The sequence below is a fragment of the Gadus chalcogrammus genome, chromosome 21, assembly GCF_026213295.1.
Source record: "Gadus chalcogrammus isolate NIFS_2021 chromosome 21, NIFS_Gcha_1.0, whole genome shotgun sequence".
Lineage (NCBI taxonomy): Eukaryota > Metazoa > Chordata > Actinopteri > Gadiformes > Gadidae > Gadus > Gadus chalcogrammus.
The window spans coordinates 10,768,681-10,781,375 of NC_079432.1; the positions used below are offsets into that span (position 1 = coordinate 10,768,681).

The 12,695-nt window shown below is 45.0% G+C and overlaps 1 protein-coding gene across 1 annotated transcript in view; it reads right to left on the bottom strand.

Annotated features, from left to right (window-relative positions):
* Positions 1 to 63: 63 nt before the first annotated feature.
* Positions 64 to 12,695, bottom strand: part of gphnb (gephyrin b) — a 43,383-nt gene continuing 30,751 nt past the window's right edge. The window contains exons 8-21 of the mRNA XM_056581934.1: positions 12,231 to 12,273; positions 10,865 to 11,002; positions 8,332 to 8,424; positions 8,149 to 8,204; positions 6,816 to 6,935; positions 6,043 to 6,101; positions 5,446 to 5,599; positions 3,869 to 3,990; positions 3,292 to 3,403; positions 2,846 to 2,919; positions 2,416 to 2,483; positions 2,060 to 2,163; positions 1,367 to 1,463; positions 64 to 753 (exon numbers count right to left, since the gene is read on the bottom strand). Coding sequence (XP_056437909.1) covers positions 620 to 753; positions 1,367 to 1,463; positions 2,060 to 2,163; positions 2,416 to 2,483; positions 2,846 to 2,919; positions 3,292 to 3,403; positions 3,869 to 3,990; positions 5,446 to 5,599; positions 6,043 to 6,101; positions 6,816 to 6,935; positions 8,149 to 8,204; positions 8,332 to 8,424; positions 10,865 to 11,002; positions 12,231 to 12,273 — 1,374 coding nt within the window. The 3' untranslated portion in view covers positions 64 to 619. The remainder of the gene's footprint in view (positions 754 to 1,366; positions 1,464 to 2,059; positions 2,164 to 2,415; positions 2,484 to 2,845; positions 2,920 to 3,291; positions 3,404 to 3,868; positions 3,991 to 5,445; positions 5,600 to 6,042; positions 6,102 to 6,815; positions 6,936 to 8,148; positions 8,205 to 8,331; positions 8,425 to 10,864; positions 11,003 to 12,230; positions 12,274 to 12,695) is intronic.

Consider the following 12,695-nt stretch of genomic DNA (forward strand, 5'->3'; position numbering starts at 1 on the left):
CCTCCACACCTCACCCGCCCCCCTTTTTCACTCCCCCCCCCCCCCACCCCCCACCCCCCCGAGCACCGTGGGAAATCCTCCGCAAAGTTTTTCTTCATTGTCAAAAAACAGATTTTTTTTTAATCCACTAAAGATGAGAAAATAATAGTTTTATCTTTTTTTGTCCTGGCAGGCACCTACAGCTGTCTATTAAAATGCTACTGCTATAGATAAGGTCTAGCGTTGAACACACAAAGCAATTGCAATGAAAGGAACAAAGTCGCCTTAATATAATAATGATAATAAGAATAATGATAATAATAAGAAGAATAATCATAATAATATATTACAGAATAAATCTCTTTTTATAATTAGATTTTTTTTCATTAAAAGTTATACTTCCTTTGTTTGAAATATTATAATCTTTTTTTTTCCTTTAAATTAATTATTCTTTTTCATATGTATCTAGGTTTTTGTGATCAAGATGTTGACTATACCTCAACGTTATCCAAATCAATAAAAACTAGCTGTGCCGTTGCATATTACAGAATAGTCAATGATATGTGGACATGCACCGTGAACCACCCGTTCTGACCCCTTCATATCATGTGAAAGCTCTCTCGGTCCCCCTGCGGTGACATCATAGCCGCCCGATCACCATGACGTCCACCACTTCGCCCTTGTGCAGCTCCACGTATTGCTCCGTTTTGGGAGGTAGCATCAGGAGACCGTTGGCGCTGCGCATGCTCATCAGCCGGCTGCTCACCTGGTTCCCTGCAGAGGAGGGAGGGGGAGGGGAGAGGAGAGGGGAGGAGAGGAGAGGAGAGGAGAGGAGAGGAGAGGAGAGGAGGGGAGGGAGGAGGAGAGGAGAGGAGAGGAGAGGAGAGGAGAGGAGAGGAGAGGAGAGGAGGGAGGAGGAGGGAGGAGGAGGAGAGGGGAGGAGAGGAGAGGAGAGGAGAGGAGAGGAGAGGAGAGGAGAGGAGAAGGGAGGGGAGGAGAGGAGAAGAGAAGAGAAAGGAGGAGAGGAGAGGAGAGGAGAGAATGGTACAGAAACACAGGGGCGTAAAATATTTGTCTAAATTGCTAGTCAAGGAATCCACCTTTAGCTTAACATTTAATAGGTCTTCATCACATGCCACTCAATATCTTAACTTTGCCTCAATTCAAACTGAATGAAAACAGTTGACCAACATTAAATAGTAGCAGAGCACTTAAACAAAGAACAGGGATTCATACAATCTCTGGTGAAACGTGGGTCATCACTAACGCAGTTTGCGATAGTGATGACCCCACCTCTTTCGACAGTTGTCGGAACACAGTGTATGCATGGCAATCTGAGAAGCCGTTTTGTGGGGCTGGGGGCACGGTGGAGGGCCGGGCGTGGTACCTGTGCTCTGAGCCCACGGTAGAGGCTCCTGGTGATGCCAGGTCAGGATGCAGCGGTGGTATTCAGGGCGAGGGTCCAACTTCACATCACAGGACAACTGGGGAGAACACAGAATAATAATGATGATGAGGATGAGGATGAGGATGATGACGGTAAGGATGATGATGACAATGATGATGTTGATGTTGGTCATGGTGATGATCATAATGATGATAACAATAAGAGAACATCCCAGGGACTAGAGGCGCAGAGCTATGGTGGGGCCACCAGTCTTATCATTTGTCATGTGACTCGACACATAATCACAACTTATTTTTTAATGTTATGTTTGAATAGCAAGCGGCAAATGGAGATTTACTTTCAGAATATATTCAACAGGGCAATGGACAGTTACTAGTAACTGGCCCATAATTAGCTAGAAAGCTAAATGTCATCTGCAGTGTGAATATATTACGACCAGACTCTCCAGGTCACTCTAAATTATTTTAAGCAAGTACCTTTTTTTCTCCAATACCTTCTGCCGTCTTGGTGTGTAAAACATGGGAAGTTGTTTCTTGACATCAGGAAAGTTAAGTTCACGCGTAGTCAAACATTTTATGTGAGCGCTATTTCACCCAAGGCTCAGAATAAGTGCAGCAATCGTATTATTTTCTGTGACCGAGGTAAGTGTGTTCATGTTGACGTGGGTTTTACCCTGGCTTTGATGATGGTCGGCCTTGGGTCTAATATCCCCTGCATCTTCCTCAGAGCAGGAATGACAAAGAGGTTGCAGGTAACAACAGCAGACACGGGATTACCTAGGCCAAACGGTCAGACGAGAGAGAGACAGAGAGAGAGAGAGAGAGAGAGAGAGAGAGAGAGAGAGAGAGAGAGAGCGAGAGAGACAGAGACAGAGACAGAGAGAGAGAGAGAGAGAGAGAGAGAGAGAGAGAGAGAGAGAAAATAGAAGAGTAGCAGAAGGAGAGGGAGAGTTGGACAGAACAAGGGGTCAACAGGCTGTCTTTGACGGGAGCAGCTTAAAATGGTCTCTTTCTCTCAACTTCACACACTACCTGGGAGGGCAAAGATAAGTTTGCGAGCACCGTCCATCTCCATAGTGGCAAATGTTGTTGGGAGACTGGAAGAGAGAGACAAACGCATGCATGCACACACACAAACACACGCGTATACACACCCAAATACAAACACACACAGTAACACACTTTGATTCTCTTTAAATCCAGTTTACAATTTAGAATATAGGAGTTCTGGCCATCGCTTATTAATAGGAACAAATTATGCTTAAAACAACGGTTTAATTTAACTCTATTAATCTTAACCTTTACACTTTAATCATTCAACTTTAGTGTCTGCATATAATGTGATATCCTAGCTAATTAAACGTATCACAATATCATTTACACAGGTTAATTGTCTGTGAAATACATAGTAAAAGAGGGTGATTTCTCTTTTTGGGGCAAGCTCTATGTGTCATCTTACCCTGGTTTCATAAAGACGCGGCCAAAGTGGATCTGAGCATGGAGGTCAATATCCAGCACCTGTTTCAGGTAGTCCTAGGAGAAAAGTCATCCAGACATATTGACGCAAAACTTCACTACAAATCAATATAAAATAAACTGTTACGACTCCAGAAACCATTGAACTAGTATGTGTGCGTGTGTGTGTGTGTGTGTGTGTGTGTGTGTGTGTGTGTGTGTGTGTGTGTGTGTGTGTGTGTGTGTGTGTGTGTGTGTGTGTGTGTGTGTGTGTGTGTGTGTGTGTGTGTGTGTGTGTGTGTGCGTGTGTGTGTGTGAGAGAGGAAAAGAGAGAGAGAGGGAGAGGGAGAGAGAAATAAGATATTCAAACAATACAAATGGTCTGGAATACACCTTTATCCCCACTGCTGTTCACTCTAACCACCACTAGGTGTCAGCAATATCCAATACACAGGGGTAGGGTACCTTCTCTCCCATGGACACTCCGCCTGAGGTGATAATGACGTCAGCACGGCTGATTCCCTCATTCAGAGCGTTGAGGAGGTCATCGGGGCTGTGGTGCACACACGCAAACACGCACACAAGCAAACACATATATGTATGGGTAAAGTAAAAGCCTATTGCAGCCCGAGAACCAAAAACTGAGGTACAGGGGGGTATGTACAAACTGTTACAAGAATACATGAATACTCGATTCTGACGGAATTTCCGTCTGTTATTTCTGAATAGCAGACCGTTGCTATGAATAACACAACGTTGCTATGGACCGTGTTTCTAACCGTTGCTTTAGAGGCAATATTATTTTGTTCATTATTGTTTTAAAAAATCAATAATTTTTCATCAAATTATTGACGTGTAATAAGTGGGACAATGTACAGCGAGGCGTTCTTTATCGTTAGATAAACGCAGGAAGAGTGCTGCAGATACTAGGGAGGGAGTAATGCAGGCGGGGGGACAGGGGGTCAAGGCCCCCGTCGGACGGCGAGGGGACACGCTGACAGACGACAGAGACGGAGCCAGGGCGTACTTGTCTCCCACGATGCCCAGGTTGATGGTGGGGTAGCCGTGTTCCTGGATGGTGGCCAGCAGCGTGGAGCGGTTGCTGTCTCGGATCTTCCCTGGGTGGAGGTCGTCCTCTGGGTTCAGCAGCTAGAACGCGCAGAACAACCACACGCACACACACACACGCACGCACGCACGCACGCACACACACACACACACACACACGCACACGCACACGCACACACAGTCTCAGCATGTAACTACGCTCTCTTGAAAATGTGTCGTTGACCTTTGACAAAAGCCACTGGTCGTGATGTGGATCTCAGGCTCAGAGGGCATGGATGTTGGGCTGGTTCCCTCCTATGGGTAACTGTATGCTGTCTTTATGCATTCTGTGTTGTATTGTTCAGGGTCGTTTTGTTTAGCAGGCGTGGTAAGGGCAAGCCTCTGTTTGGAGGTTGTTTTAGTGTCCCCTAGAGTCCGGGTGCTTCCCCCTCTAGTTAGGGTTCGTAATTTCAGTTCAGATGAATGATGAAAACATGACAATGTAATCATTATATACATATATATAGTAAACACACACACACACACGCACACGCACGCACGCACGCACGCACGCACGCACGCACGCACGCACGCGCGTGCGTGTGTGTATGTGGGTGTGGTGTATATGGTACTGATGCAGCTTGAGGTTGTCTGGGGGCTCATTAGAAGAAGGATTTTATGATTTATGCCTAAGGTAAGCTACAAGGCTTGGTGTTTGAATAATTGAACACACACACACAAACATACTCATACATGCACAAGCAAACATGCATGTATGCACACACATATTATATTTCATGGTCTTAGCCCTATTTTTATAACTCCTATCCTTTTGTCTATTGTAATCAATACATTTGCATGTACTTTTAATAGTTTTATCTGCAAAGCACTTGGGGGCCTTTACTTGAAAAGTGCTATGTCAGTGAATGTTATTATCATTATGTAAGGTTAGCATTATAAGAGAACATGAATTGCCTTGACAAATAAAATGTCACTGTTGACGAAGTGTAAACAACATTGGTTGTTTTACAAGCCCCCTTTGCACAGCGATCCCGCAACATTGCTGTAAAGAACATCTGGCATTATTCACAGAACCAAACATCCGGCTGTGTTCGGTTCATTATTTTCTGGCCAGCATCATCCAACAATAATGTGGGATGAACTGATTGTAGGAGTATGGTTGGGGTACTGTTGCTAGCCGTGCCCATTTGTACCACGCAAGCAACAAGTGTTAGTGTGACCAGAAATACGTTGGAGGAGAAGTGATTGAGAAGCAGGGAGTCGCACACATAACACGTCGTCAAAATGTCCCAACCGTTCCACCATACCACTTCACCCTTTTTACACAATCCCCCATTCAGCGCCGTCACCACCTCTGCTGCCGGCTCAGAGGCCACAAGGCCAACCCCTTCCGTGTTTATACGGTTAATACACAAGGCGAGGCGAAATAACGCCGCAACATTCTGAAAAGGCTGTGAACAGGCTGTGGAAGAGGCCACGGACACACAAGGGGCACGTCCATGTTATTTTGGGCTTTTAGTTTTTATTAAAGCTCACCTCGTTGCCTGTCGACATGACGGCCACCACGGGGAACTTCTGCACCTCCACTTCGGTGACGCCAACCGTGGCAAGGAGGCCGATTTCAGACGGCCCCATGTGGGTGCCCTTACCCAGCACGCACTCCCCGCGCTTAATGTCATGGCCGATTGGCCTGGGGCATGATTGGTTGGTTTGGAAGAAAAAAAATAGAAAAATAAGTTGAAGGAACACATTATAATTAAGGGTAGGTGTTTGCGTAATGTTTTGCAGCAAGAGCCATGTGAAGGCAATGAAAAGACCCAGAAATATTGGGCAGTTATGTGACGCTAGGTAATTAGAGCAGGCTAAAATGTAGCTTAAGCTTGATGTCAAGAGAGCTTTACTCTTTTCATTGTATTGTAGTCAATCGGGAATCGGGAAATATATATTCTTCATTCTTTCTCTGCATGATCTATGTTATACATTCTTTCTTTCTTGATCCTTCTGTGAATGAGTCTTATTTATCTTTGCGGCAATAACAAAGCAGTCTGGGTATTTTGTATGGGAAGGCAAGTGATAAATAAAGCTAGAGAAGAGCAAGAACAACCAACAACAATGACAAAACAGAAGGCTCACCGGATGTCCTGGCCTGGACGGGCCTGAACCAAGATACGAACCTCCAGCTCCTCTGTACCCTGAAAACCACACATCCATCCTTGTAAACAAGCACACACTGTGTAGTAGTGTTTACTGTCAAACACACTATGCTGTGTAGTAGTGTTTACTGTAAAACACACTGTATGCTGTATTGTAGTGTTTACTGTCAAACACACTGTATGCTGTATAGTAGTGTTTACTGTCAAACACACTGTATGCTGTATAGTAGTGTTTACTGTCAAACACACTGTATGCTGTATAGTAGTGTTTACTGTCAAACACACTGTATGCTGTATTGTAGTGTTTACTGTCAAACACACTGTATGCTGTATAGTAGTGTTTACTGTCAAACACACTGTATGCTGTATAGTAGTGTTTACTGTCCAACACACTTTATGCTGTATAGTAGTGTTTACTGTCAAACTGTTTACTTTTTACTGTCAAACAGTTGACTGTTTACTGTATAGTAGTGTTTACTTTCAAACACACTGCATAAGAGTGTATACTGTGAAACTCAAATAAATTGTTTTGAAGGATTTGACAAGGCATGGGCCAATTCATTTTCACTCAAGATAACTTCCTACTAGTAGTAGTAATAGTAGTATTAGTAGTAGTAGCAGTCACTCAATTCATTCGCTTTACATTTTCTGCATTCAATATTTCAGCAATGTTGACTCCACTATGATATTTATCATTATTTCTATATCCTTTTGAAGGTGAATGGACATCTGAGGGTCAGAGGTGAGACTCACGTCCTCAGACTCGCGGAGCAGCTCAGTGTCCTCCACCTGGACCACAGCGTCGGCCCCGCACGGGATAGGGGCCCCCGTCGTCACCCTCATCACCTGGCCCGGCATCACTGTGTGGGTGGGCTGCACACACCGACACAAACCCCCCGATTAGACTGCTGTCCACAACACTACTGTGGGACCGACAGCAGGCTTGTACCCAGGCGCGTGCCGTCCATGTGCGCATGTGGGGCAGCGAACTACTTGCAAAAGCAGGCTCCCAGAAAAATAGTTCCTCAGTAAATCATTGCTTCAAGTCTATTTTTTTAATCATGTGATTGTCACATGATCTATAGTTTCTGTAGGCTTTCCAACTATTTTTGGTGTGTTGACATCAAATTGTGGATGATGGCGGTGATGCTAGTTGAGTTGACGTGTCATGCTCATGCCATGTTGGGGCAGGGCAGCTCAGCGACCACATTCCTCCGTATGTTTATCGCATAACCCTGCAGACTGCTATAGGGATTTCAATTTCTGCTAAAAGACGCCGATATGGTCATATTCTAGATCTGTTGTTGTTTTAACTCGAACTATTCCGCCGGTATCTTTCGTTTCTATATCTTATGCAGATATGGCGAGTGGTGTTGCACATGTGGTTAACAGTGTTGAGTTTCTGTTCTTATTTAAATTCTTAGTCATCATTTGTTTAGTGAGCATGTTTTAATGTAGCTCAAAAAATACATATTAAAAAAACATATCAATTGTGGGTGTGTCATAAGCCAGTAGTTTCTGCCCCACTGAAATGTAGGCTCATTGCATCACACTGGTTGTTCCTTTGCTCTGATGATGCCAGGGTACTTTGGGCAGCATGTAACGGTGTTGTAATGAACGCAAGGAGAAACACAATGCACAAAGATAAATACGCCCGCTTGACTGGGAGAATTGGCCACGCTTTACTTTGGTCTGGTGGGGCTTGGGAAAGAGGACCGGGGTTAAAGTCTCGAGGTAGCGAAACCCGGGAGGAAGCAACATAGAGTACTAAAACTAAACCAAACCAAGCTAGAGCTAACTAAGTTAAGCGAAGATAAGATAAGCCCCTCCCCCAACATTCCTCCTCAAGATTTCTTCCTTGCTGATTAATAATAATAATATTAATAATAATAATAATAATTGATCGGTTTTCTATAGCTGATCAATTAATGGTGTTTTTCTTGCCCTTTTGGGGCTTGGGTCAGGGGGTTGTCATACATATTTGGCCAGTTAAGACCTTTAAGAATGTTATGGTGATTAAGGGCTATAAAAATAAATTGTAATGTAATTGAATAAGATAAACAGTGAATCCACCAGTGGGGCGGACCTGTTCTCCAGCTTGGGACTCTCCGATGATGAAGCGGTCACCTGGCCCATCGGCCGCTGAAAGGAGAAGAAGAAACATTCAGGGGATGATCGCAGAATATAAATATCCCTCTGTCAATGGAAAAACAGAGGAATCGCAATAAAGAGTGAGCGACAGAGTGCGAGTGAGAAGCTCAATGCTCACCTCTCACAGCATAGCCGTCCTTGACGGAGGCAGGGAACGGTGGAAGGTTGTCTTTGGCATAAACGTCCTGAGCCAGGACCCGACCCATCCCGTCTGAGGTCAACAGCCAGGTTCAGAGAGGAGATGCAGTCATGGGATTGAGAGAGAAAGAGAGACCATTGAAGAGAACACAGAGAGAGAGAGAGAGAGAGAGAGAGAGAGAGAGAGAGAGAGAGAGAGAGAGAGAGAGAGAGAGAGAGAGAGAGAGAGAGAGAGAGATGAAAGAGAAAGCATGTGACACCCTGCATCAGAATCTCACTGTATGACTCACCACCTGACACACCACACAGACACAGACACACACAGACACACAATTTCCTTTCATTTAAAATCCTCTGTATCATTACCCCAATAACAACAACAACAACAACAACAACAACGACAACAACAAAAAAGACAGAGAAAGAGGAAGAGCAAATGCAAAAAACCTGTCAGGGGGTGGGGAGACAGAGATAAAGATAGAGAGGATGAGAGAGAGACAGAAGGGAGGAAGAAAGGCTAGGTAGTGGCAGTAGAGAGAGAGATAGAGTGTACGGGAGTGGGTGGAGGAGGAGAAGAATCCTAGCTCTTGAAATACCCCCGGTCTTGTGTGGCTATTTATAGCCTGTGTCTTTGAGGTCTTGTGTGCTGTTATTACCTGAGCATTGATGCAAAGATCAGGGGCTCTGATATGAATGAATGCATGACAGACAACTATGCACATATACAAACACACAAAAACACAAAAACACACACACACACACACACACACACACACACACACACACACACACACACACACACACACACACACACACACACACACACACACACACACACACACACACACACACACACAAACACACACACACACTTTGGGGGCTGAGCTAATCCATATAATACTTAACCGTGTCAAACACGTAGTAGTGTATACCCTACCCTTCCAACCCTTTCTTTAAAAACAAACGGTGTGACTGCCATGCCTCCCTGGGTGGCCGTTCAAGCAGCTTGTTAAGAGCGTGCACCGAGGCCCACGTGCACTACCTTACAAAAATAGACCAGCGGTGATGTCACCACGCTGCAGAAGACCTGCAGAGTGTGACTCTCTGTTCGTCTCGGTTTGCACTGGATTACTTTTACAACAGAACACGGCGGCGTCGTTTCCTCCAGCCGCCTGAAATCCGCTTAAATACAGCGGGCCGTTGTTTTCAGCCGTGTGGTGGGTTGGACAGTAGGAATAGGCGCAGTGACGTTGCTTTTGGGTCGTTATTAGGATTTGCTTTGGGTAATCCAAACACTTTGTGAAAATACATTTGACGACGACATTGATAACACAAGCACACACACAAGAAGACGCACGTGAACTCCTGAAAACATCCAAGCAATCATCGATGTGTGTATGACGTGGGCATTGTGTGTGACCTGTGACACTGCCTGGTTATGGGGGGCGTTTTGGTGTGACAGTGATGCGCGGAACAATATAGATATGTTGTGCTGGCAGGGGTTGATTTTACTAGCTTCATCTTCTTCACATTATTAACAATCCATGTTGTCCTGTAAGCTTACAAGTGAAGCGCTTGGCCATGAATGTGTGATTGAATGTGTGTGTATCATTTAAGGAGTGTATGTGTTTGTTTTTCTTAATTCCTGCAATGTGTGTGTGTTTGTGTGTGTGCGCCTATGCATATATATATATATATATATATATATATATATATATATATAGTTACACATCTGTTGTGGTGTGGTATGAACACACAAGCATTTCAAATCTGAATTCATGTTAATTTTACTCCTGACAAGATGGAATGGGCTGAGAATACTCGCCGTAATACTCAATCAAATCAAATATGAGCAAGGAACAGTCGGATTTGTAGAAAAGGTCCCCTATAAACACAAGCGGCGGCGTCGTTGAGTTGAATTTCAAAGAAACCAAACAAAACCAAAACCAACTCAATGTTTAGAGTGAGCTTCTGTAGCAATGTGTGTGTGGGTTTAACATGGCTGCTGGTGGACTGGGTGCATTGCTGTTGCAGGTGTGTAGGTGTGTAAAGGATGGAGACTCCTTTAGTGTTGTTCTCATCTGCAACCTCGGACAGACAGCCAACCAAGCAGCAATCCGACAGATACAATGAGCTGCCACCACTCTTATTACTGCACCATTCAATAAGGTGTCGCCACAGAAACACAAAACCTCAAATGCACACGGAAGACTTATCGATTGTTCTCTACAATGTGGCTTCTGCTAAGTGATCTGCGTGCGATGATCTCGCGTTAAGCTACAATATGCACGATTTGCGATTCTTTGATAAAACACAAACTCATCACCGCTCCCCCTTCCTCCTCTCTCAAAATCCTGCCCCCCATCAAGGGATGAGGCATGAGATTTCTCTTTGTTTCAACTCCATCCCTGTAGCCTTAAAGCCAGCAACAACGTTGCATAGTGTACAAAAAGACCCCAGATAAAATGACGAATAAATGCTCTGCTTCATCCCGGGGGGGCAGTGAGACACACCTCTGTAGTTGATGATCTCGTTGCCTAGGATGGCGGTCATCTCCAGCACAGTGATGAAGGCCTTGTCCATGGAGGTGAGGGGGAAGGGGGACATGCGATGCCTCCGGGCCACCTTTGTGATGTCCACCGCACTGTGACCTGTCCAGGGCAGACGTCGGGAACGCAGCGTGCACACAGAGACACACACGCAGATGCACGCACACACACACACACACACACACACACACACACACACACACACACACACACACACACACAAGTGGGCAAAGCGTCAACGCACAAACACACACGCACATACACATACACACACACACACACACACACACACACACACACACACACACACACACACACACACACACACACACACACACACACACACACACACACACACTTTGTCACTGAAGCCCACCACCATGTGTCTAAAAAGTGAGTTGGTTCTGGTTTGGTTTGGTTTCTTCAAAGCTCAACTTGGAGCCGCCGATTTTGTTTAAAAGGGACCAGTTATATAAATCAGACTTTGGCAATTAACTCAGCCCTTTTCATCCAGTCAGTGGTATAACTCACGTGAAGTAAAACAACCGGATTTGATAGCCTTCTGTGTGTTTATACTGCAGCACAAAAGATGTGCAGCTGTCAAGGCGGTTCACCCCACTCAAACGAGAGAAGACATGTAGCGACACCCGGTGAAACATGCATATGCACAATTCTGGTGTGCATGTGTGTGCAAGGGTGTTTGTGTTGCTTTAGCAACAGAGCATTCACATTTTATTGGTAGGTGTTGAATACCTTGCCCCCCCTCTCCTGCCGCTGCGTGGAGGCTTCTCTTGGCAGTGGGTCCCGCTAGTCTATTAATACACCTTGTAATATCTCTGAACTTAACAAAGCAAGGTGTAACTAATGCAATCTGCTCTCTCTCTCTCTCTCTCTCTCTCTCTCTCTCTCTCTCTCTCTCTCTCTCTCTCTCTCTCTCTCTCTCTCTCTCTCTCTCTCTCTCTCTCTCTCTCTCTCTCTCTCTCTCTCTCTCTCTCTCTCTCTCTCTCTTTCATCCTCCACACATATTCAGTATGTGTCTCCTGCTCACTCTTTTCCTCTATTTACCTCCTCTGCATTAAAGCAACAAGAAAATGCCCTTTTTTTTATCGTGACCCAATTTCTTGTATTTTCTGCTCACACACACAGTGGGCAGTGCACTGACTGCGCACATGGGTAAACACACACAAGCCATGTGGTTTTGGACATGCAGTCAAACGCACACACAAACACACAAACACACACACACACACACACACACGCACACACACACGCATGCGCACTGGTGCATGGGACAACAAAGGCCCTTTGAGTCAGTAGACTTTATACTCACTTGATCTTAGGATATTTTCTTTGCTGCTGCATCGTGACTGCACCTGGAGAGAGAGAGAGAGATACAGAGATAATGAGAGGGAGAGAAACAGAGACAGCAAAAGAACGAAGGAGAGAGAGAGTACATGAAGAGAGAGAATAGATAACCCAAGATAATATGTGATAAACCAGCACTCAATTCTTTTTTGGGACATGCTACAGAGACATGAGAAGTTCTTCTGCTCTTTATATAAAAAAAAAGGCTTCCCCCTTCCATGCTAACAGGTAGAAGCGGGGCTGGTTGGAGGACATTGTGGGTCTCCACTGCGGGTAGGTATTTTTGTGTTTGTCCGGTTGTCGGGGGAGATGGATGCTTCTCCCATGTTATGACATCTCTACCGTTCTACGTGTAGCTAGCTAATTTGGCCAAAAGGGTCAAAGGTCACATTAAGGTCACACGTAAAACAACAGTGGTCATTTTGTTTTT